Source organism: Phyllostomus hastatus, unplaced genomic scaffold, assembly GCF_019186645.2.
Source record: "Phyllostomus hastatus isolate PE091 unplaced genomic scaffold, TTU_PhHast_1.1 phas_contig_495, whole genome shotgun sequence".
In the NCBI taxonomy this organism is placed as follows: domain Eukaryota; kingdom Metazoa; phylum Chordata; class Mammalia; order Chiroptera; family Phyllostomidae; genus Phyllostomus; species Phyllostomus hastatus.
In genome coordinates, this window is record NW_025333895.1 from 9,644,997 (window position 1) to 9,669,251 (window position 24,255).

General features: G+C 68.9%; 1 protein-coding gene across 9 annotated transcripts; it reads left to right on the forward strand.

Moving 5' to 3' along the window:
• Positions 1-1,778: 1,778 nt before the first annotated feature.
• GRIN1 (glutamate ionotropic receptor NMDA type subunit 1) lies at positions 1,779-24,254 on the forward strand. Of its 9 annotated transcripts, none has more exons than XM_045845955.1 (21): positions 1,780-2,674; positions 4,794-4,928; positions 6,109-6,285; positions 8,203-8,265; positions 9,036-9,136; positions 13,193-13,314; positions 13,388-13,562; positions 14,830-14,974; positions 15,072-15,155; positions 16,975-17,116; positions 17,213-17,340; positions 17,574-17,738; positions 17,814-17,932; positions 18,050-18,162; positions 18,231-18,379; positions 18,494-18,651; positions 18,909-19,070; positions 19,306-19,415; positions 19,535-19,680; positions 20,904-21,014; positions 23,017-23,270. In XM_045845955.1, exons 1-21 carry the CDS (start codon positions 2,417-2,419, stop codon positions 23,131-23,133), a joined length of 2,880 nt encoding a protein of 959 aa, XP_045701911.1. In that variant the 5' UTR covers positions 1,780-2,416; the 3' UTR covers positions 23,134-23,270. The 9 variants fall into 9 exon arrangements, with proteins under 9 accessions (XP_045701910.1, XP_045701911.1, XP_045701916.1 ...); XM_045845956.1 differs by lacking the exon at positions 23,017-23,270 and adding an exon at positions 23,381-24,254 and having other exon boundaries at positions 1,781-2,674; XM_045845960.1 differs by lacking the exon at positions 20,904-21,014.
• Position 24,255: the final 1 nt, after the last annotated feature.

Sequence of the window (24,255 nt, forward strand, 5' to 3'; positions counted from 1 at the left end):
CCCCCCACTCCCCCCGTCACTCCCGCCACGTTCTGTTGGAGCCACCACGCCCAGGCCGCTCCGAAGGCGGGGAACCGGCTCCCCGTGGAAGGGTCCAAGTCGGAGAAGCCCCCCCACAGCCCCGCACACTCCGCCTGCCCTGAGGCCCACCGAGCAAGCCCCAGCCTCCCTGGGTGGGCTCCACGTTCCCTGAGGTTCCCGCCAGCAAACCCCGCTCCTCGGTGCGCTGCACCCCTCCGGTCCCCTGAGGGACTGCGGCCTGACGCGTGCCCCTGCGGAGCCGGCCTCTCGGGCTGCACCCCGCCCCCGCCCACAGGCGCACGGGAAGTGGAGCCCTAGAGGGACTCGCTCACGCGAGGGGGCCCCCACCCCACCTCTGGAGGTTGGGGGCCTCGGCAGGGGCTCCAGACAGAAGCTGGAGCACCCCCAGCCTGGGGGAGGCGGGGCGCCACACCTGAGCTCTGGAGCAGGGACTGGCAGTGCCCCGGGCGGAGACACTCCCACCGCGGCCCCCTCGGGGCTCCCAGCCCGCAGGTTCCCACGGCCAGCAGAAGCCGCTCCGGGCCCCACGGGGGCAGTGGGGCAGGCGGGAGGGGACTGGCCTTCTGCCGTCTGGATGCAGCCCCGCCAAATCCCTTCTTCCGTCCAGGCCACCCCGAGCTGGCCGACCCAGTGGCACCCACACCTCTCCCCACCCATGCAGCCCCCGGGCTCCGACCTGCCAGAGGCCATGCGAGTTCAGAGACAGGCCCCTGAGCCTTTGGAGACAGAGCCCCACGTGCCCTCCCGGGAGCCCCCGGGAAAGGTCCGCGCCCCAGGGCTGGGGCTCTTCCCCCTGTGAGCCTCCACCTGCGGAGACAGGGTGGGGGGCTGCAGCCGGATGCCGGCCCTTTGCCCCCGGGCACTGGGCCCTCGGTGGAGAGACAAGGGGCCGAAGGGGAGCCTGACCCGCAGCGCAGCCCCTGCGGCTCGGGGCCAGGGTGGCCCTCAGCGTCTGTGCTCGGCCCTGGGGAGCGGCCTGGGGGGAGAACCGCGGGCCGTCGGGCAAGGACCAGCCGCGGGACCGCGCGGCTCCCCCCCCCCCCACTGCTTAGAACCCCACGTAGGTGTGGGGATGACTCTGCTTTGTCCCCACGGGGGGCTTTTGCTGTTGGGTCTGCAGAATCCTCCGTTGCTATTGGAAACGGTGATGTCACTGGCAGGGGCGGAGCTTTGGCCTTCCTTTTAGTGTGGGAGGGGGAAGCACAGGCCAGGCGTGGAGGGGACAAAGAATTAGGGCTGCGAGGCCCCCAGGGTCGGGGAGGCTCCGGGGAGGGGCAGGCTGGGTCAGGAGAGCGGCTGCAGAGGGCCTCGGGGCACACGGGGGAGGGCAGGCGCCTCGCGGGGCAAGTGCTTCCCGTGGTCTGAACTTAGCCCCGGCTCCTACACGTTCACCACCGCCGGCCTCGGTCCCCCCGCGCTGGTTTGGGTCCAGACCCCGGGCTCCGGTGGGAGGTCCCGGGGTGGCCCCCGTCACCCCTTCTGTTCTTTTCAACCCTTCGGGCGAGCCCAGGTGGCACGGCCAGGCGAATGGTGTCTCTTCCCCTTTTCCAAGCCTTCTGGGGCCGGGAGCCACACTGCCCCCCCCCCCAAGAGGGACTTGCTGAGGGCCTCGCCGCCCCCTGGACCTCCAGCCCAAGTCAGGTCCCGGAATACCACTGACTATGAGTGGGGCTCGTGCACATGCGTGCACGCGCGTGCACACACACACACACACACACACACAACCTGGCACGCAAAATTCGGCCACGTTAAAAGACACGAGGCTGCACGCAGTGACACGGCACGCTACCGCAAGTCAGCCCCCTGCAGGTCCCACACAGCCCAGGTTTCTGTCCCAGCGACCCCTCCACAGACGCGCGCGCGCGCACACACTGTCCCCCGCTCGCCGCGCTCGGGCAAACGCTCACACGAACGCAGGCGCACACTCCGGCGCGGGAGGCGCCCTCCCTCGGCTCCGCGTTAAGAAGCGGGGGCGGCGGGAGGGGTAAGAGACTTGGGTCCCGCTCGAGGCTCCGCAGCTGCCGCAGTCGCCGCAGCGCCAGGACCCGGACCCTCCAAGCCCGCGGAGGAGTCTCCTCCGCGGGGCCCACTTGGCAGAAGGCGGCGGGAGCCACGCCGGGACCTGCTTCAGCACCGCGGACAGCGCCGCTCGCTCGGGGCCGAAAACCCGACGCGCACCCAGGACAGCCCCAGCCGGGCGAAGGCGCGGGTGCTCCGTTCCCTCCCGAAGACGTCCAGGGCCTAAGGTCCCCGGGGAGGTGGCGCCCCTCGCCCGCCAGATCGGGCGCGCGCAGGACGGCCGGGGCGCCCCGCTGGGGATGCGCCGAGAGCCCCTCGTTCGCGCTGCCCAGAGCCAGGGCGCTGCCCGGAGCCCATGAGCACCATGCACCTGCTGACACTCGCCCTGCTTTTCTCCTGCTCCTTCGCCCGTGCCGCCTGCGACCCCAAGATCGTCAACATCGGCGCGGTGCTGAGCACGCGGAAGCACGAGCAGGTCTTCCGCGAGGCCGTGAACCAGGCCAACAAGCGGCACGGCTCCTGGAAGATCCAGCTCAACGCCACCTCCGTCACCCACAAGCCCAACGCCATCCAGATGGCCCTGTCCGTGTGCGAGGACCTGATCTCCGGCCAGGTGCCCGCCCCCGCCCCCTCCCCCGCCCCGGGGCTCGCCGCGCGCCCTCGCCCCTCCCCCCCCGCCTCCCCCCACCCTCCGCCCTGGCCCTCCGGCCTTCCCGCCGTCCCCGTTTCGTCCCCCACTCCTGGCCCTCGCCCCTCCCCAAGAGGGGCCCCCAGGTCAGCCGCCGGGCCGGGGATGCCCCGTCTTGGCCCCCAGACACGGTCGCCCGCCCCGCAGGGCAGCGCGTCCTCAGAAGGGTCCCAGGGCTCGAGGCCCTGGCCAGGACGCACAGATAAGTGACAGGCATCTGGTAGTGCGTTTCATCACGGCGTGTGTGAGCCGGGTGACTGCGCGCTCCCGGCAGAGGTGCCTGTCCCAGCCCCAAGCCCACGCGGCTTCCACCGGGATGGCGCCTGGGGCCCCCGTTGCTCCCGCTTCCAGATCCGCCCTCCCTCCCTCCCGGCGTCCCCGCCACAGGTCTGCCCGGGGTGGGAAGTGCCCAGGCGTCGCAGCCCAGTGTGCCGTGGGGTAGGAGTGGGGGCCACGTGTGGGAGGCGGCAGGGCGCGGCGCGGGGGCGGCTGGCACCGGGAGCCGCGCTGCGCCGCGCCGCGCCGCGGGGGAGGACACGACCCGGAGCTCGCTGTGGGAACTGTCCGCCCCTGGGCGCGCGCGCGCCGCCGCCGAATTCCAATGAGGCTGCAGGACCGCCGCATTGCAGCCCTTTATGTAAGAGGCAGCGCCGCCGCCGCCGCCGCCGCTCTCCGCGCTCGGCTCCAGACACACGCGCCCCGCGCGCCGCGGCTGTGCAGAGGGGCGGGGCCTTGCACGAGCACACACGTGCACACCAGCAGCACACAATCAACTGCGCGTACACCCCACGCACATCCATGGACACACGCGCTCGTGCGCCACACACCGCTTGGCACCCCCCAGTGCACACGCAAACCCCTGCTCGCCCACACCAGGTCCAGTCACCCATCCGGGTGCACATGGAACACAGACACACGGGGTCACACTGTGTGCGCACGCATGCCGCACACACGCTCATGCAAACACGCACTGGGCACCTTTGGGTGCAGACTGGAGTGAGGGCCGGGGTGGGGTGGACCCACCCAAAGAGCTCACCCGCCGAAGCCAGGCCAGAGCTCTGCTCACAGGCCACTCCCACGCCCGAGCGGCACTCGTGTGGCCAGTGGCCCCTGTCACGTGTTCTGTGTGGGAGGGAGGCACAGGAGGAAGTAGCCCGGGACCCCCTGCTGAGGGTCCCTCCTCCAGCTCACAGTGTTGCTGTCTGAGGGGGCTGTCTCCCCAGCGAGCACCCGCCCTATGGGCAGAGGGGCCAGCGCTGGCCATCACGCCGGGTGGGGCAGGCTCTGTGGGAGCGTGGCGGCCGCGCCCAGCCGTCCGGGGCCGGGCGCACCGCCCCACCCTCTGCAGAAGCAGGCGGCTGAGAAAGGGGAGGCAGAGTTGGGGCAGACCCAGGTCCTTCTAACGTGAGGACGGTGCCCCCCACCCCGCTATCTGACCCCCGTCCCCCTGCCTGGGGGGCCCGGCTTGGTCCACGCAGGAAGGCCTGGCCACCTCCCACCCCACCCCACCCGGTGCCGGGGCGTTGCGTCCTGCCCAAACCGAGCGAGCTCGCCCGCTCCTGGAAGCCACCAACAAAGGGATGGGCCCCCGGTAGCCCCTCACCCCACCGCTCTGGCTGCAGCTTGGGCTCCGGAACGCCAGCTCGGAGCTGGGTGGTCTGAGCGGGGGCACCAGCCTTCCCCCCGGCCCACTCTGGGGGTCTTGTGTGGCCAGCAGACAGGCCTTCGCCCTCCCCGTCGGGGTCTCAGCGTGCACATCGCGGCCACCCCTGCAGCGTGGGGGGCGTGAGAGGGGCCTGTCATTCCCCTGCGTGTCCTTCCAAACGGGCTCAGCCTTGTCCGGCCTCTGACCTGAGGGCATCAGAGGGTATCAAAGGGGGCGGTTGCAGGGTCCTGCCTCGCGGGTGTGCGCCTGTGGCTGTGCAGGCACAGGTGGCAGCCCCCCCCCCCCCCCGCCGAGCTCAGCCTCTGCCGCAGCAGGATGCGGCTCCAGTGAGGGACGCAGCCCGCCCCCGTCAAGCTGACCGTGTCCCCTTGTCCACAGGTGTACGCCATCCTGGTCAGTCACCCACCCACGCCCAATGACCACTTCACCCCCACCCCCGTCTCCTACACAGCCGGCTTCTACCGCATCCCCGTGCTGGGGCTGACCACCCGCATGTCCATCTACTCAGACAAGGTAAGCCGGACCCCTCGGCCGGGCCGGCCGCCCTGCTCCGTGCTGACACCCCCGGCCCCTGCAGCCCAGGGCCGCCGGCAGCGGCCAGCCGCGGGGGGCAGGGCAAGGACAGGGACAGCGCTCAGACCAGCGGCTCCGGGCTCCGGGAACCCAGGGCGATACTGGAGCACACGGACTTGTGCACGCTCCCCACACACTCACACCCATACACACTCACAGCCTCCTTAACACACACACCCACTTGTGCGCATGCCCGACAACAGGGTGCACACCCTCAGACACAGACAGATCCAGTCTCTCACACCTGCACGCACGCACGCACGCCACACACGCCCCCACACCCCACTCGCGTGCACACTCACGCATCGTTCACACACCCGTGCACACCCACAGTCTCACACACATGCACGTGCCCCCCCCCACGTGCGGCTGCACGTGCACCCCAGCAGGAGGCCCCTGAGAGGGGAGCAGCCCCGGTCCTCTGGCTGGTGGAGAAGTGGGGGCTCCTTCCCGCACCCGCCAGCTGCTGCCTCCCCGCTTCCGGGCACCTGCCTCCCCCAGTGCAAAGGGGGACCCACCTCTCCGGAGGGCCTGGGGGGACCCGCCCCTCGCCCCGCGTGTGCCCCGAGCCTGGATGCAGACCTGGCCCCGCCCCCTGGTCCAGCACAAGGCCCGTCTGACGGCCAGACCTCCGCTCGACCCCAGCCACACTCACAGTCCCACCACAGCCACCCCCGGCCCAACATGTGGGCCGGGAGAGCCGGTCAGACCCACCCCCCCTGAGACCCCGAGGACAGCCTCCCGCGACCACTGGGCCAGGCGGGTGGCCGACAGAAGGGAAGGGGTTACTGGGGCCCCGAGGCACTGTCCTGAGGCCAGGAAGAGGGGGCAGATGGGAAAACAACCCGGAGGGCTCAGAGGAGCACAGCAGGCGCGCGGGTCGGCGGAGGCACCAGCGGGGCGCTCCCGCTGCCTCCGCAGACAGACAGCGGACCTCCCCGCGGGAGGGCAGCGCCTGCTCCCTCCGCTCACCTCGCCCCCAGCCAGTGCGCAGGGACGGCGGGCAGGGCCCAAAGCCCAGCCCCGGCCGGCCGTGGTGAAGGGGCGGGCCGGTTCCCCCACCCGCGAGGCCCTCCCGGCCAATGCCCGCGGCCCTCAGCCCCGCCCCTGCCCCCCGCAGAGCATCCACCTGAGCTTCCTGCGCACCGTGCCGCCCTACTCCCACCAGTCCAGCGTCTGGTTCGAGATGATGCGCGTCTACAGCTGGAACCACGTCATCCTCCTGGTCAGCGACGACCACGAGGGCCGCGCGGCGCAGAAGCGCCTGGAGACGCTGCTGGAGGAGCGCGAGTCCAAGGTGAGGCCCGGGCCGCGGCGGGGGGCGCCTGCGCAGCAGGAGGAGCAGCGGCCTGCGCTGTGTCTGTGGCCCGTGTGTGAACACTTCTCTTTCCATCGTGCATGGTCCGCACCACCACGTCTGGCGAGCGCCCGCCCCAGCCTGTCCTCGGCTCATTTCACTCGCTTTTGCCATTAGTCGAAATCTCCTTCGTGTCAGTCCCTGCGGGGCGAGGGCAGGACCACCTGGAGCTCCGCAAACACCCCGCCCCGCCCCCCCCCGCCCCTCCAGGGCCGCGCGGCGCGGCCCACCCGCTCCCACCCCCCCCCCAGTCCCCCCACCAGGCCCAGGACTCGGGCGCTCCGCCCCGCCCCCCACAGCCTCAGGCATGGTGGTCACGGGCCACACCACCCCCCAAGGACCGGTTCCCTCCCCGCCGTGACTCCTTCGACGTCCCTGCGCGGGCCTCGCCTGCCCCACGCACCCCCTCACCTCACAGCAGCCCACCGCCCACCCTCCGCAAAGCCCCGTCCACTGACACACGCGGCCCCCAGCCCCGCCTGGGCTCTGCCCCCCGCACACCTCCCGCCGCAGGGCTGGGCTCCTCTCGGAGACCATCACACACCTGCTCCGCGGACGCGCTGGCCACCCTGCCCCGGCCCCTCTCCGTGGGGCTGCCCAGGGACCATTCAGGTGGTTCTGGGGGTCCAGGAGACCCCCGTCCCCACTGCCAGCCTGAGGAAGGGCAGGTGCTCACCAGAGGCCCCGAGGGCGCCTTTGGCCCGTCCAGAGCCCTGCTGCCCAGCCCCTGGGTCACAGGCCCCCCGGTGGGGTGGAGGCCAAGCCGGGCAGAGAGGGAGGGAGGCCAGGCTGGGAGGGCCCTGGGGGGACCAGACCTGGGGTGGTGGGGAGCATGCTCTCTCGGGGCAGGCAGAGCGGGCTTCTCCAAGCTCAGAGCCACCTCGGGGCCCCAAGGCGTCACAGAGCCCTGAAGGGAGCAGGGGGTGCCAGCTGGGCGGTGAAGCCAGAGAGCAGCCCCAGAGGGTCCCGGGGGTCCCTGTTGTGGGGACTGGCTGAGGTGGGGAGGGAGGGCTGGCTCCCAGTGCCCTGTGAGGACCCCCCTCTGGAGACAGCACCCCCGAGCCCGACAGGCACATCGCCCCCTCCTGCTGTACCCACCCAGGGCTGCACAAACCCACGTGCCCAGTGCACACTCACACACTCACCAGACACACCCCTGCACACCCAGCCACACGTGCATGCTCTCTCGGTCGAGTGCACTCCCTCCCCACCTGCCACTACAGACTCGACCCCATGTGCCTCCCCACAGCCTCCCCTGGGGTTCCCGGGCACCCCCTCGCAGGCACGGGTCTCACGGGCACACTCGCCCACCAGCTCACACACTCGTGAGCATGCACACACACATGCGCACGAGCCCCTCCCGCTCTCCCGTGGGCCGGCGGGGTGTGCACAGCAGTGGGCGGCGGGAACAGGACACAGGGACCGCTTAGACAGTCGGAGGGAGGACACGAGGGGGAGGGGGCATAGGGGCAGAGCATGGGGAGGGGCCGTTCACCTCCCACTCAGGACCGGCGTGGGGTGGGGCCACACGGCAGGTGCATGAGGAGAGTGGGGGCGGCAGGTGGGACCCCAAAGGGACACGTCCGGCACGGGCGCGGACAGGGTCTCCCTCTCTCCCGAGTGCGACCATTTCCAAGAGCACAGCTCCGCGGCCGGGAGCCTCCGTGGCCCTGCGCCCCCCGCCCCGCATCGCCCGGCCCCCGCCCCGCCCCGGGCCTAGGTGTTTGCGAGCTCCAGGTACGTGCCCATCTGCAGACGTGCCGAGGAGGTGGTGTGATTGCTTTGGCGCCGTCATTTTCAACCGTTTATAATCTTCTTCTGTGTCTGCATATTTTCTCTGTGCACATTATTCATCAGAGTAAAAAAAGGAACTATGAAAACCTCGACCAACTGTCCTATGACAACAAGCGCGGACCCAAGGTATATATGCATGGACGTGCACGCCACCCACCGACTAGGGAGCCTTGGCCTCTGGCGCCTCGGCCGCTGGGGCCGCTTTCCGGCCCGGCCGAGCCGCAGGCCCGAGCAGTGAAGAGAGTGAGGTCGTGAGGCAGGCAGCCACAGGCAGGAGAGGGCAGGAGCGGCCGCGGGGGTCCCCGCGGCCCCGCCGTCGCAGCCAGGGCCGGGCCCGCGCCCGAGAGCGGGCACGCCGCAGAAGGAGCTGCTCTCCGGGAAGTGCATGCGAATCTCTGGAACCCCCGGGGTTTCCTCGCGGAACCCAGGAGGGGGCCCGCCCGTGCAGCCGCCCGCCCGCCCGCCCGCCTGCCTGCTGGGGTCCGGGCGCTCTGCAAGGGCCTGTGGAATCAGGCCTGCGAGGACCTCCCGTGGTTTTGGCACAGTCGGCCCCGTCTCGGCTCCCAGTTGTTCCGAAACTCTTCCAGTTCCTGGGCGCTGCACGCTCTCTGGGTCTAGGCCCGCTCCAGCTTGCATGCTCCGAGCAGAGAGGACAGCCGTGGCAGGCGCAGAGACAGGCGAGGAGAGCAGGGCGCGGCCCAGCCCAGCCGGCGGGCCGGAGGAAGGAGGAGCGAGGCCGGGCCGGGCCCGGAGCCAGGAAGGCAGGCGCACAGCGCAGGTGGCAGGCGCAGGCCTCGGCAGCCTCGGGGCTCCTAGTGGCTGCGGCCCAACTCTCGCCCCTGAGGCGCTATGTCTCCTGCCCCGGCCACCCGCTGACGCTCCCGCTCACACCACAGGCGGAGAAGGTGCTGCAGTTTGACCCGGGGACCAAGAACGTGACGGCCCTGCTGATGGAAGCGCGGGAGCTGGAGGCCAGGGTCATCATCCTCTCGGCCAGGTGAGGCTGCCCCTCGGGCCAGGGCTGGGGTCACCACGGGGCGGAAGTTGAGCTCCCAAGTGCCCTCGCCCAAGACAGCCCCTGCTGCAGACACCTGGCGACCCGGCAGGTGGGACGCCCTCTGTCTGTCCATCCTTCCCTGGGTCCTTCCTGCCTTCCACCGTCACCCACCGCCACCTGCCCTGAGCTGGGCTGCAGGGGTGCGGCGTGGACAGGCTCCCGCTCTGAGGGCGGCGAGGTCAGCCCCGGTGACAGAGGGGTGACAGTGTGCTCTGGCAGCGGGGCTCAGGGAGAGGGCTCCTAGGAGGGACCGGCCGGTGTGCCAGTGAGCCCAGGTGGGAGGCCCAGAGCAAAGAGGGGCTAGTGTGCAAGGACGGAAGGACTGGAGCCTTCGGAGTGGGCGGCGCGGAGGGAACCAGTTAGAGACGGAGAGAGCCAGGCTAGGCCGCCACGGACCGGGCCTGGCCCCGCCCCTCAACCTCAGGGACCGGCCGCAGTAAAAATCCCGCTGTTTGCAAATGGCTGGCTCTCCTGAGAAGGGAAAATCTAGGCCACGCGGGAAAGACAGAGGAAGAGCCCCACCTCGTGGGCCAGCCAGGAGCACCTGGGGGCGATCCACCCCACCGTCCGCCCCGTCCCGGTGCTGGAAGCTCCACAGAGCAGAGAAACGACAGGCATCACTCCGCCCAGACGGACGCGCCCCGCACGCTGCGGTCCTGCGGGCCGAGAGCGCTGGCGCCCCAGGGCAGGTGTCCGCGCGCACGTTCAGTGGACAAACCTCCGACACAGAGAGACGGCAGCCCTCCCCCGCCCCGCCCCGCCCCCCACGGATGCAGGGTCTGGCGGACCGGGACTCCTGGGGTTGGGAGGCGGAAGCAGCCGCACTCCCGCCCACAGAGGGTGCTAATCCCGCCCCCGCTGCCCCGTCCCGCTTTACAGTGGCGAACCCAAACCCGAGTCTCAGTCACGAGCCACTTGCTCGTGCCGGCCGTCCGACCCCGCGCACGGCGGAGTAAGCACTCCTTCCAGGACCTGCGCGGGCGGAGGCCAGAGGGCGCGCTAGCCCTCCCGGGACAAGCCCCGCCCAGAGAAACAACCCCACCTAGAACAAGCCCCGCCCAGAGCTGGCTCAACCCAGAGAAAGCCCCTCCCAGAACAAGCCCCGCCCAGACCCTCTCCTTCACTTCCCTGCTCCTTTTACACTTCCTGTCCTCACGGCGCTTGAGGGAGACTGGGAGAAGGTGCTGGGGTGCAGGATAGACGGGCGGGTGCACCCACAGGCGGGCAGATGGGCTACTGGACAGTCGGCCAGCGACCCGAAGGTCCGTCCATTCAGGGCAGAGCAGACCAAAGAACCCATTGCCCAAAACGTAGGTGTCCACTGCTGGGCACATTTACAAAAGACAAGGTCACACCGAACCTGACCTGACCAATCCTTACATCGTACTCACCAGGACTCGGGCCAGAAAGCCACACGGAGAAGCCACACACGATCCCCACCCCACCCAAGCCCCCACGGAGGGGCGGGCCCTGAGGCAGGGTTTCCCTCTGGTCACACGAGCCCCACCCCACACGCTGCAGGCCTGGGTGGGGAAGGTTGCCGGGCACAGGCTGAGAGGGTGTCATCCTCTGTCGCTAGCCCCAAGGTCAAGGACCAGTTTTCCAGATGCAGCTCCAAAACACAGGTCAGCCCAGAGAAGGGGACATGGTCACAGCAGACAGTTGCACGTGTACTGCGCACAGAGAGACACACACTATGTGCACGGCACATGCACATGAGCACACGCCATGCACACCACCTGCGCACACATTATGTGCATACCATGTGTGCACTCATGCATGCATCTCACACACCGAGAGACCCAAACATGTGTACACATGTGCACAGGCACACAGCACATTCACACCATTCCCACACTCATGTACACATCACATGTTTGCACACACACCACACACACACACACTGTGTACCCACCATACACAACACACACAGAACGTGCACACCAGACAAATACGAACACGCTGTGCACATGCCATGTACATGTGCACACATCATGCATGCACCCATAGACGTGTGTGTGTGCTGCACACACATCATACACAATGTGTTACATGCTCACATGCAGGCACCATAAAGATACCACACCCATGTTGTTTTATGCACACACCACCCACCACATACAAATACATACATGTACCTATTTACATGTACATCGTGCATGCACACAGTCCACACCAACATACACAGTGCACACATGGGCGTGCACGTACAGAATCACGTGCACAGCACAGCACACGCTACGTGCGTGCATGCACCCCACACAGGCGGGGACACCCCCACTGAGGCACAGCACCCACAGCAGCCACACGCCCACCAGCACGCCTCTGGAGCCTGTCTGTGTGAGGCCTCGCGGCTGCCGGGGCCAGCAGGCGCCCCGCCCCGCACACGCCAGGCTCCTCGGCGCCCAGAGCCCAGAATCCCACAGCAGACGGCAGACCAGCGCCCGGCACCCCCGGCTGCAGAAGCCCGGGGCGGCAAGGCTGTCCCTGACTGTCCCCAGGCAGCAGCGGCCAGCACCGGTCTTCTAGATCTTGACACACCAGCGTGGCACATCTTGGCTCACACATTTTGCAGAGAGATCCCATCAAACTGAGCTTAATTTTTGGCCAACTTTCTGCTGAATGCAGAGAATTCATTTCTGGACGTTTCCTTTTTGTCATCCTGGAACAGTTCTTACTGCAGGCAGCTATTTCCATGAAACCGTTTGAAGATTTTATTTATTTTTAGAGAGAGGGGAAGGGAAGGAGAAAGAGAGGAAGAGAAACATCCGTGTGTGGTTGCCTCTCCTGCGCCCCCTACTGGGGGCCTGACTGGGAATCAAACCAGCAACGCTTTGGTTTGCAGGCTTGAGCCTCAGTTTTTGTTTTTTTGCTTTTGTTTTTCTGCATTGGCTAATCTTTGAGAAAACTCGGGGCCGACCCCTCAGACAGCCTAGGGCCACCTTGGTCTCCAGGGGCAGCCACTGTGACAATGACAGAGCACTCGGCCCACCTGTCCAGCCCCTTTGCACCCTGCTGCCCGTGTCCTGGGGCCACAAAGTGTCTATTGCAGTTCAGGTCCATCTGGGGCGGGTCCGGCCGGCAGGAGAGGGAGGGTGGGAGTGGGGGAGGACTCCCAGTGGCCCCACAACCCCACCGCCTCGCTGGGCCGAGGGTCCTTGTCCCGAGGGGACTGGGTCCACAGGGTCTCCTCCGTGGGGTGAGGACACTCCAGGATCTCGGGAGCACGCGCGCCTGCCTGCCTGCCAGGTGAGGCCTGTGCTGTCCCGCCAGCGGTCCCAGCCGGGGGAGGCGGGTGGAGCGCAGGGCTCGCGCAGACTCCAGGGCCTGGAGCAGCAGCCCTCCTGTCTTTTCCTGTGGCTTCTGCTGCGACACCCAGGGCAGGGCGGTCCCCGGACGCTGGGCCCCGCCAGCAGCTGAGTGCCCGGGAGAGCTCCCAGCCGCTCATTTCCTGGGTGGACATGGAGAACCAGAGGGCATGTGGCTGTTCAGGGCCACCGGGGCGAGCCGTCTGGGCACAGACCTGACTCTGCCCCTTACCGTCCCTCGTGCGTCCTGGGTGCCTCAGTTTCCCCTCCCGACACACGGGTAGTAATGCCTGCTGCATAGGGGTCTTGTGAGAAGTAAAGAAAATAGTCCACATAAAGCGCTTAAAAGATAAAGTTCCCGGTGACTAAGTGATCAGTCAATAATGATCCACCTCCATTCCCATCACCTTGACCCTGCGCGGCAAGGGGAGACCAGTGAGGGAGGCCTGAGGAGCTCTGGGGGCCTGGGCCCCACCCCGTCTCACCTCTGTGGGGTTCCCGGGCCCAGGTGCGGGCTGGGGGCGGGGCTGGTCCCTGTAACCCTGCAGTGTTTCTGGGCGCCCATCCAGGTGAGGGGCTTCGGGAGACGCAGGGACTGGAGGAGGACCTGGGAAGCGGGGCAGCCGCCCGCCGGCCTTGGTGGGGGGAGGGCTGGAGTCCTGGCCCGTCACCTCCCTCTGCCCCACAGCGAGGACGACGCTGCCACCGTGTACCGCGCAGCCGCGATGCTGAACATGACGGGTTCGGGGTACGTGTGGCTGGTGGGGGAGCGCGAGATCTCGGGGAACGCCCTGCGCTACGCCCCAGATGGTGAGTGCTGGGCCTGTCCGGGTCCCGGCGGGCGGGGTTCCCCCTACGGGCTCTAAGCGGACGTTCGTCCCAGGCATCATCGGGCTGCAGCTCATCAACGGCAAGAACGAGTCGGCCCACATCAGCGATGCGGTGGGCGTGGTGGCCCAGGCGGTGCACGAGCTCCTGGAGAAGGAGAACATCACCGACCCGCCCCGGGGCTGCGTGGGCAACACCAACATCTGGAAGACCGGGCCGCTCTTCAAGAGGTGGGCGGGGCTGCTGACGAGGTGGGCGGGGCCTTCTCTGGGAATGGGCGGGGCCTCTGAAGAGGCAAGTGAGTCTCCTCTGGGAGTGGGCGGACCGCTGAAGAGATGGGTGGGTCCGCTGACGAGGTGGGCGGGACCTGCTCTGGGAATGGGCGTGGCCTCTGGAGAGGAAAGCGCGTCGGCTGTAGGAGTGAGCGGGCCGCTCCTGAGCGGGGCTGAACCGACCGCAGTCAGTGGGTGGAGCTTCTAGGAGGTGTAAATAGTCGCTCTTCAGCTGGTCCGGCTCAGCCTGCTGCCCACAAATACAGATACAGTCACTCAAGCCATTCGCCCCTTTCTCTTCTCCCCTCCAGCACCGGCTCCGCCGTGCTAATCATCTGCCCCATTTCCAGCACGCACCCATGTCTTGAATGTCGCTTCCTCCACAAGGGGCTCCTGCCCCTTGTTCTAACACTGCAACCAGCTTGAAACCCCACCCGACTCCCCATGGTGGCTGACAGCCCACGGGAGGGGGCTCCTGCTGCAGGCGGGGGCTGGGCGCTGCCAGAGACCCAGGCGTGCAGACGAGGCATCCAGGGACGCAGAGGGCCAGGGCTGGCCGCAGACCCAGGCGGATGGCCATGTGGGGCAGCAGTCACCTCCCAGCGCCTTGGACACCACGCCCCAGGGTGGGCAGGCCCAGCCCACCACCAGACCCCATCCCTCAACTGAGTAGCAAGCACTGGGTTGCATGTAGGAGCCACGGTCCCCGTGCCCACGACAGGAGACACGTGGCCGCAGGTGCAGGCTCCGTGTGCATGCGGATTCTGAGAGGCGTGAGCCACACACATACATGCCACACACACAGGCAGGGGGGTGCATGCCACACAAGGATCACACGCGCCCACAGGTGTGTGGGCGTGCCACGGCACACGCACGGGTGCACACGCGCAGAGAGGCAGGACCTCAACCCTGTCCCACCCACTCGCTGGCAAACAGGCCACGGTGCGCTCTCTGGGCGTCCACCTCTTTGAAAAGCGAGGGCAGCCGCCGTGAGGACTGAACACCCCGCCCCACGGAGAGAGCCCTCAGCGCAGGGCCTGGCCCCCAGGAGCCGCTCTGCTGCTGCAGCCGTGCTGTCCAGCGGGTGCAGGCAGGTCGGCCTGCCGCCCGCCGGGCTCCCAGCTCCCGGGCCTGACAGGGACCGGGGCAGAGAGCGGGGCCCGGGCTGCTCGGGAGGCCAGGCAGGGGGCCGCCTGAGCAGCCGGGCTGACGCCGCCCTCCCCAGAGTGCTGATGTCCTCCAAGTACGCGGACGGCGTGACCGGCCGCGTGGAGTTCAACGAGGACGGGGACCGTAAGTTCGCCAACTACAGCATCATGAACCTGCAGAACCGCAAACTGGTGCAAGTGGGCATCTACAACGGCACCCACGTAGGTGGGGGTCATGAGGGGGTGGGGGCTGGGGCCTTAGGGTCCTGGGGCCAAGACCCCTGCGTGGCCACCCTCCATCTCATACTCCCACCCCCAGGTCATCCCCAACGACAGGAAGATCATCTGGCCGGGCGGAGAGACGGAGAAGCCGCGAGGGTACCAGATGTCCACCCGGCTGAAGGTGGGGTCCGCCGCCCTGCCCAGCACCCACACCCTGGACACTCCTTCCAACCCCTCCCGCCCTGGGGAGGGCACAGCGAGGCCACTGAAAGCACCTGAAGGGAGTGGGGGCAGGACTGGCACCTGGCTGCCCGCGCATGCACGAGGCACCGCAGGGGAGCGCGGAGAGCGGCTGGGGAGGGGAGAGGAAGCAGGCGGCCCCTGTCCCCCGTCTCCCTCCGGTGCCCCTGCTGACCCAGCTCCACTTAAGTGCAGGGGAGCTGTGAGGGACAGGACTCCCCTGGGAATGAGCTACGGGGGGGACAGAGAGCCAGATGGTGGTCATTCTGAGGACGTCCGCCTTGGCGCTCCGTCCTGAGTTCTGGTCCTAGAGACACAACCTCCACACTGCTTGTCGTCCCGCCCCCAGGTGGTCCCAGCCAACCCCACTCCAGCCCCACGGCCCCACGCCGTGACCGGGTCCTCCTGCCCCTCAGCCCTGGCCTGCCTGCAGCCTTCTGGTGATGGTGGGCCATTCTCTCCTGGACTCTCCCCGGGGCCTCCGAGGGCCCCTCCCCGGCGGCCTCGCCCTCACAGCTCCTCTCCCCTGGCTGGCTCGACTCCCCCAGCTCCTCGGGGCTCTCTCCTGGGCCCCCCGAGGGTGCTCTCTGGAGAGGCCCTGCTCATGCTCACCAGCACCAGGCCCTGTCTTAGTTCCTCACCAGCCCGCAGCGTCCCGGGCCCTCCGTGCCTCTCGGTCATCCTCATGTGCATTCTGGACCCGCCCCCGTGTCCTCTCTCCCCGAGCCCCTGTCTGCAGGTCACCTCCCTGCTCCCTAGAGTTCGGACACCATGTGTTGAAAACTCTGACAGTAACCCCCAAACACCAACGGCCGGATGGTTCCATCCAGACTGCCAGCTTTTTCCATTTTTCCCACTGACTTTTAAAAGGCACAAACATGTACTGCTTGTCTCAGAGGAAAGCGTGGTGAAAGCTCAAACGGGCACTAAGCCCCTTCAGGAGCTCCCAGTCCCCCAGCAGAAAGCCGAAACGCTGCCCTCGCTGCTGAGGCTCAGGCCGGTCCACCCTGCAGGCCGAGCCGCCTCCGGGCCCCGCCCAGAGGGTGCCTCCCAGACCCCTGCTCGCTGCAGGCTCAGCTCCAATACCGCCTGCCCTTAAGCCCCTCGCCAGCACGCTGTGCTTAGTTCAGCCCCCTCTGCAGGAACCTGTCCCCCCACCCCGGCCCCAGTCTACAGGCCCCTCAAGGACGGGGACAGGCCCAGCACGGCCCCAGGAGGCCCTGGGTTGGAGAGGTGGGAGTGGGAGAGAGGACCACACCAGCAGGGGGTGGAGGAAAGGAGGGAGGATGGGTGACCAGACAAGGACCCGCCGCTGGGGAGGCTGGGGAGGCTGGGCAGTCAGACGAGGGCAGCCGCAGGCCCTGGGTCCTGCTCGGATGTCAGGGGACAGGCTCCTGTGCTCAGGGGGCAGGGGCCGGGCAGGGGCCGGGCAGGGGCCGGGAGCTCCTCATCCCTGAGACGTCAGAGAGGGTGCCCGACAGATGGGACATTTCACCAGGGCCATGTCCCTTCCGAATGCCGAGGTGGCGTGGGTGCTGCGGGGAGACAGGGTCCCTCCTGAGGGGAGGGTGCTGGCGGCGGGGGCGGGGCTGGGGGCTGGGGGGACGAGGCTGGAGAGGCGCAGCGGCAGGATGGGGAACAGGTCTGGGGCTTGGAGGCCTTCAGGGGAGTCTGGGCGCTGTGAAGAGGACAGCGACCCCTGGCAGCTGCGGGCAGGTGGTCCAGGCTGGGTCTCTGCCTCCCCGCCCCCTCCCCCCCAGATCGTGACGATCCACCAGGAGCCCTTCGTGTACGTCAAGCCCACGCTGAGCGATGGCACGTGCAAGGAGGAGTTCACAGTCAACGGGGATCCTGTCAAGAAAGTGATCTGCACGGGGCCCAACGACACGTCGCCGGGCAGCCGTGAGTGGGGGCAGGGGCGCGCGGGGCGCGGGGGCGGCCGCGGGGTCGGGGGCGGCTCGCCGGGAAGCCCCGAGGTCACCACCCCTCCTCCCCCAGCACGCCACACGGTGCCTCAGTGCTGTTACGGCTTCTGCATCGACCTGCTCATCAAGCTGGCGCGGACCATGAACTTCACCTACGAGGTGCACCTGGTGGCTGATGGCAAGTTCGGCACACAGGAACGGGTACGCGAGGGTCGCTGTGGGACCCCGCGCAGGACGGGTCCCATGGGAGGGGTCTTGCTGGGGGCAGGGCAATGGGCCTGTGCCGCCTGCAGGCTGGGCGGAGTCTGGGGTGGGCGGGGCCAGCAGGCTGGAAGCGGTCTGGGGCCGCCTACACTGAGGTGCGCTAGAGCAGAAGCCTGTTTCGGGCCTGGGGCCCGCGGTGTCCGCGTCCCCACCGGCGGTGTCGCCCCCAGGTGAATAACAGCAATAAGAAGGAGTGGAACGGGATGATGGGCGAGCTGCTCAGCGGGCAGGCGGACATGATCGTGGCCCCGCTGACCATCAACAACGAGCGCGCACAGTACATCGAGTTCTCCAAGCCCTTCAAGTACCAGGGCCTGACCATTCTGGTCAAGAAGGTGGGCCGGGGCCCGTGTGGGCTGGGCGGGGTCCTGGGAGGCCCCGGGCGCCGCTGACGGCCTGCCCACCCGCAGGAGATCCCGCGGAGCACGCTGGACTCCTTCATGCAGCCCTTCCAGAGCACGCTGTGGCTTCTCGTGGGGCTGTCGGTGCACGTGGTGGCTGTGATGCTGTACCTGCTGGACCGCTTCAGGTGAGCGCGGCCGGGGGCCGGACACATCCACCTGCGGGGCGGGCGGAGCGGGCGAGGGCGAGGGCGGGGCGCGGCTGCCTCTCCCGCCCTCTCCCGCCCGCCCTCTGCGCCCTGCAGCCCCTTCGGCCGGTTCAAGGTGAACAGCGAAGAGGAGGAGGAGGACGCGCTGACGCTGTCCTCGGCCATGTGGTTCTCCTGGGGCGTCCTGCTGAACTCGGGCATCGGAGAAGGTGAGGCTATGCCAGGCCCCGCCCCGCCCCGCGCCTGCAGCCGGCGGCTGACGGACCTCTGCTCACAGGCGCCCCCCGGAGTTTCTCCGCGCGCATCCTGGGCATGGTGTGGGCCGGCTTTGCCATGATCATCGTGGCCTCCTACACCGCCAACCTGGCGGCCTTCCTGGTTCTGGACCGGCCCGAGGAGCGCATCACGGGGATCAACGACCCGCGGGTGAGGCCCGGCCCTGCCGGGGGGCGGGGGGGGGGGTCGTGAGGTCCGCGGGGGTGTGCCTGGGGGTGGGGGGGGGGCTGGGGAGCAGCCGCGAGCCCGCCTCTGACCCCGCAGCTGAGGAATCCGTCGGACAAGTTCATCTACGCGACGGTGAAGCAGAGTTCGGTGGACATCTACTTCCGGCGGCAGGTGGAGCTGAGCACCATGTACCGACACATGGAAAAGCACAACTACGAGAGCGCGGCCGAGGCCATCCAGGCCGTGCGGGACAAGTGAGGGGGCGGGGCCGGCAGGGGGCGGGGCCGCGCGGGGCACGTGAGGGGGCGGGGCCGCGCGGGACCACGGAGGGGCGGGCTGCACCAGGCGGATCGTCCCCGCTGAAAGGAAAAGCGAGTGTCCAGGCTGGATGGGACCGGGGGGCGGGGACGGACAGGAGGCTGGCAGGCTGGCAGGACGAAGGAGCGCGAACGTGCGGGTTGAGGGCAGACGCACTGTGCGGGGCTCCCGTGACCCCTGCCCCTGCCTGCAGCAAACTGCACGCCTTCATCTGGGACTCGGCGGTGCTGGAGTTCGAGGCCTCGCAGAAGTGCGACTTGGTGACCACGGGCGAGCTGTTCTTCCGCTCCGGCTTCGGCATCGGCATGCGCAAGGACAGCCCCTGGAAGCAGAACGTCTCTCTGTCCATCCTCAAGTGAGTCGGCCTCATCTGCAGCCCCGACGCCCTCTCTGCTCCCCCAGAGCCTCTGCACCTGCAGCAGGGGCAGCCCCACTCGGCCCACCGCCGCCTCGCCCCACCCCAGTCCCCTAGACCCACACCTCCCGCCCGGCCCCATTCACTCGCCCCGCCCTCCCTGCTCAGGCCTAGCCACGCCCAGCCCACACGCAGCACCCAGGCCCCACCCCCACCACACTCCTGGCCCGCCCAGGTCTCATGAGAACGGCTTTATGGAAGACCTGGACAAGACGTGGGTGAGGTACCAGGAGTGCGACTCGCGCAGCAATGCCCCTGCCACCCTCACCTTCGAGAACATGGCAGGTGCGTCCTCCGCCTCCGCCTCCGCCTCAACACCCCTGATGGCACTGGCATGGGTGGGTTCTGCGGGGGGCCTGCGGCCTGCTTAGCCAGCGTCTGAGGCGCTGGGTCCTGGCCCGCAGGGGTCTTCATGCTGGTGGCCGGGGGCATCGTGGCTGGGATCTTCCTGATCTTCATCGAAATCGCCTACAAGCGGCACAAGGACGCCCGCCGGAAGCAGATGCAGCTGGCCTTCGCCGCGGTGAACGTGTGGAGGAAGAACCTGCAGGTAGGGGGGGCCACCCTGCGAGGCCTGGAGCCCACGGCCCGGCCTGGCCCTGTCCTCCTCCACCCCGACAGGCCGGAGCGCTGGCCCTGGCTCCTGGAGCCCCTGGGAGCAGGGCTGGAGCCAGGAGCCACGGCCACGGGCGGCGCCAGTGGGGGACCACCTGCAGGTGGCCGCCCACTGCCCAGCCAGGCGGAGGGGGGCCACGCACCCTGCCCCAGGCCTCCGCCCGGCCCCTCCGTCTGCAGAGTCGCCCTCCGGCGCCCATTCCGTAGGAAGGCAAACTGAGGCAGGGTAAGACAGGGACCCCCCCCGGGGGAAGCACGTGAGTCTCAGATGCACTCTGCCCTCGCCGCCCCACACCCCTCCTCAGCGACCTCCGGGCCCCGGTCCCCGCTGCCCTGCTGCGTCCTGTGCTGCATCGCTCCGGTCTGAAGCGGTCTGGCTGGCCCAGCCCGGCGCCTCTGCCCGCGTCTGCGGGAACTCGCTGCCAGCGGGGCCCGGGCCGCACCCGGGGCAGCCGCAGCCCTCCTGGGGCGGGGCAGGCCCCTGGCGCCTGCCCTGCGGCCCGAGCCCAGGTTGCCGCATCTCTTCTCTTTCTCTGGGCGCCTCCCCAGAGCCCGCGTCCTGGGAAGAAGCTCGCAGTGCAGAGAGGGCGGGCCTCGGGGGGGCGGGTTGCTGGACTCCCCCCACCTCTCATCTGCCCACTCTTGCTCTCGGGACCTGGGCGCTGCTCTCACTGGCGGGCACAGGGTCGTCCTGGCCATCAGACCGAAGGCCAGGGTCCCAGGAGCTGCCTCTACCTGCCGCTCCAATTCGTCTGGACACCCACCTCTGGCCCCTCGGCCCCTCCTGAATCTCCGTGTGCCCCCCAGGGGTCAGCATGGCCGGCAGGCCCGAGGGGCGACTCCTCCGGCGCTTGGGGGGGACCCTCCTCCTTGGGATGCCTGTAAACCAGGGCCACCCAGGAGCCAGGGAGCCGAGCGGACCTCCCAGGAAGAGAGCCAGACGGGACCCCCCAAGCCCAGCCCCAGCGCGAGCCAGGTCAGACCCGACCCGACCCGGAGCCCAGGCCGCCTGCGCGCGGCCGGCGGCCCAGCGCAGGGAGGCAGGCAGGAGCGAGGGCCCGAGCGGGGGCCAGGCCGGGCAGCGGCCCCCAAGGAGCAGGCGAGGGCAGGTGTGGCCGTGCCCCTTAGCTGTCTAATCACTATACATATTCATTTTAGGATAGAAAGAGTGGTAGAGCAGAGCCCGACCCTAAAAAGAAAGCCACATTTAGGGCTATCACCTCCACCCTGGCTTCCAGCTTCAAGAGACGTAGGTCCTCCAAAGACACGGTAAGGGGAAGAACGCCCAGCCCCCCGTCTCCGACTCTTCTCTCGCCCTCCGTGTCTGTGTCCCGTGCATCAGGCGTGCCCTCTCCCCCTCATCATCCCACCCCACCGCACCCGCCCGCCGTGGCCTCTGCCCTCATCTCGACTCGCCCGCGCACTAGGTCTTCTCTCTCCGGCCCCGGGCCTCTCTCCGGCCGGCCCGCACGGGGCCCCCTCCCCATGTGTCTCTGCGTCAGTCCGCCCCGCCCATGCCATGACGCCACGCGCCATCCTGAAGCTGTGTCATGTTGTCGGTCCGCCCGTCGGCCTCACCGCTCGGGCCGTGCCCGGGGCCGCCCGGGCGTCCGGGGCTCCTCGCGCGTCGGGAGGCCACACCACCTCACTGCTGCGTCCGTTCTCAGCCTCTCCGGGTCGGGCCCGCTGCCCTCTCCCCCTCCCCGCGGAGTCCGCGGAGAGGGGCGGCTGGGACGTCCCATCCGTCCATCTGTCTGGCTGCCGGCCCGCCACCCAGACACCTGTCTCTCGTGTCTCACCGGAGCCATGCCTGTTGCACCCCTTCCATGTGGTCTCTGTGTGGGCCGGGGCTGGGGGCCGGGCCTGGCTCCCTCTGGGTGGACGGTTGGGGCCTGCACTTGGAACAGGCCCCCAGCCACAGGGGACTGTCAGGCGGGGAGCGGATGGGACCAGAGGGGGCAGCTCCCACCCCAGGCTGAGCAGGGCCCTGCAGGAGGTGTGCCAGCAGCCCCCGGGGGCCCTGAGAGGGGGTGGGCTTGGCCCAAAGAGCTTAGAGCGTGGAGAATCCCAGACAGAGGCCCAGGAAGGGGATGCCTCCTTGGAGGAGACCGGCCCCTCAGCTCCTGCCCCCCAGCCCCCCCGCCCCCCCCAGGACCACATCACAGCCAGGCCTTCGCCTGAGCCCAGAGTCCCCGCCCTCCTGCCTTGGGCAGCTTGTCGCTGCAGCTGGCTGTGCTGCTTGGGCCAAAAGCCCCTGAGGCGTACCCAGCCTCACCACGGGCGCCCCAGTCTCAGGAGGGGCAGGGCCACCCCGAACCGGCACAGCCAGCCCTTGGGCCAGCAGATGCCCCACAGTCCTGGGGCAGATTTGGCCCTGACCCCACGGGAGCTGAGCTCCAAGGTGGAAGTGGGTTCGCAGCACCTCCCCACCCACCGCAGTGCCTGGGAAGAGGGGGGACCCCCGGGACACAGCCAGAGCAATCTGAAGTCAAGGCGAAGCCACCAGGGTGCCCCAGGCGAGGACCCTGAGGCTTGGCTAGCTCCTCTTCACAAGAGGTTCTGGGCACCAGGACAGTAGGGGACAGTGAGGGTCAGCGGGGCTGGAGCGCAGGCCGGGCCACCCAAGCCCGGGAAAGCAGGGAGGGCCTGAGACAGGGGCACCGCCCAGGGTGCAGGAAGAGGAGGGCAGGTGCCCAGCACAAGAGGGTAGTGGGGGTGGAGCAGTCCAGGGGTGCAGGTGTCCCCAGCAGACAGTGCTTTTGGGCGGGCACCTGCAAGGAGGCACACGAAGTCCCACAGGCGATGGCCCACTTCCCACGGTGGCACTGAGCCCTCCCGCCACCCCGCTCCCCCCTGTAGCAGACAGGCACGCCCCTTAATGGGTCCAGGCGCAGTTCAGAAACTCACAGTGCCCTTCCGGGGACACGCCCCCACCGGAGGCCTCGCCCGAGCCTCCCTGGGCACCAGGCACTGTCCCCAGGCCAGCCCCGGGACTGGCCCTTCCCTGCGGGGTGACTGGGGGCTCTGCCAGCTGGGGGGGTCGGGTGGGGGAGGGCAGCCTGGCTCCCACCCTGGTTCGGGCTGGGCGCCCGCTCGGAGGGAGGCCTGGGTGGGGGGGCTCTGTCGGGATGGGTGGGGTCGGTCCGGCTGCTGAGATCCTCTGCCCCTGTGCTGTGGCCGGTCCGGGCCAGGGTGGCACTGGGCGCTCAGGGCTGGGGTCCCTGGCGGCCAGCGGGGCCGGCGGGTATTGATTGTTGGTTCTCATTTATAGAGCACCGGGGGTGGACGCGGCGCTTTGCAAAACCAAAAAGACACAGTGCTGCCGCGACGCGCTATTGAGAGGGAGGAGGGCCAGCTGCAGATGTGTGCCCGTCATAGGGAGAGCTGAGACGCCCCGCCCGCCCTGCTCTGGCCCCCCCCCGCAGACAGACAGACAGACGGACGGGACCGCGGCCTGGCCCACGCAGAGTCCCGGAGCACGACGGGGTCAGGGGGAGGAGCGCCCCCAGCCTCCCCCAGGCCGCGCCCGCCCGCCCGCCGCTCGGCCGGCTGGCCGGCCCACCCGCCCCGGCCCCGCGTGCGCCCCTGAGCGTCGGGCTAACGGGCCGCCTTGTCTGTGTATTTCTATTTTGCAGCAGTACCATCCCACTGATATCACGGGCCCGCTCAACCTCTCAGATCCCTCGGTCAGCACCGTGGTGTGAGGCCCCCGGAGGCGCCCACCTGCCCAGTTAGCCCGGCCGAGGACACTGAGGGGTCCTGCTGCTCGGGAAGGCCTGAGGGAAGCCCACCGGCCCGAGACTGCCCACCCTGGGCCTCCCGTCCGTTCGTCTGCCCTGCTGCCTGGTGGGCGGCCCCTGCTGGACCCAGGCGCGGACCAGAGCGGCTGAGGACGGGCCAGAGCTGAGCTGGCTGGGCAGGGCCACAGGGCGCTCCGGCAGAGGCAGGGCCCTGGGGTCTCTGAGAGTGGGGAGAGGGGCTCGGAGCAGAGACTGAAGCCCTGTCCTTCCCCAGCCACCACCAGAGCCTGTGGCCCCAGGGGACTGAGTCACCCCTGCTGCAGGGCCCACTCCTAGCAGCCTCGCCCCGCCCGCTCTCCTCGTCTTGCCCTTCCCTTCCTCCTCGATCCCTTTCGCGGAACCAACCCTGCCCTCCCCCGACCGCAGACCCTGACCCCCCGCACTGGCAGCCGCTCCGCAGGGGGCTCTGTGGCCTCCCAGCTGCCTCCCTGCTTTTCCTCCAGACTCCGTCCGACCGAGCCTCCTCCTCTCCGCCTCTTCCGGCATGCAGCCCGGGATGGGCCTCCCCAATCCCTGGCTCGGGACTGTCCTCAGCCCGCCCGCCACCTTGTACAGGCCTAGCCCGTCCTGTGTCCGAGCGCGTGCCTTCCCTCGCGGCCCGTGCGCGGCTGCGCGCTGACCCACCGCCCCAGAAGCTGGAAGCGCACCGCACCGCTCCCTGACCCAGTGTGTGCAGTGGTGATGCCTAAAAGAATGTCACGAAAACCCAG

Coding starts and splice junctions, on each gene's coding strand:
- GRIN1 (XM_045845954.1), top strand. CDS start 2,417: ATGAGCACCATGCACCTGCTGACACTCGCCCTGCTTTTCTCCTGCTCC. Junction 14,975..15,071: donor GCATCTACAACGGCACCCAC/GTAGGTGGGGGT, acceptor TCCCACCCCCAG/GTCATCCCCAACGACAGGAA. Junction 17,739..17,813: donor TGACCATTCTGGTCAAGAAG/GTGGGCCGGGGC, acceptor GCCCACCCGCAG/GAGATCCCGCGGAGCACGCT.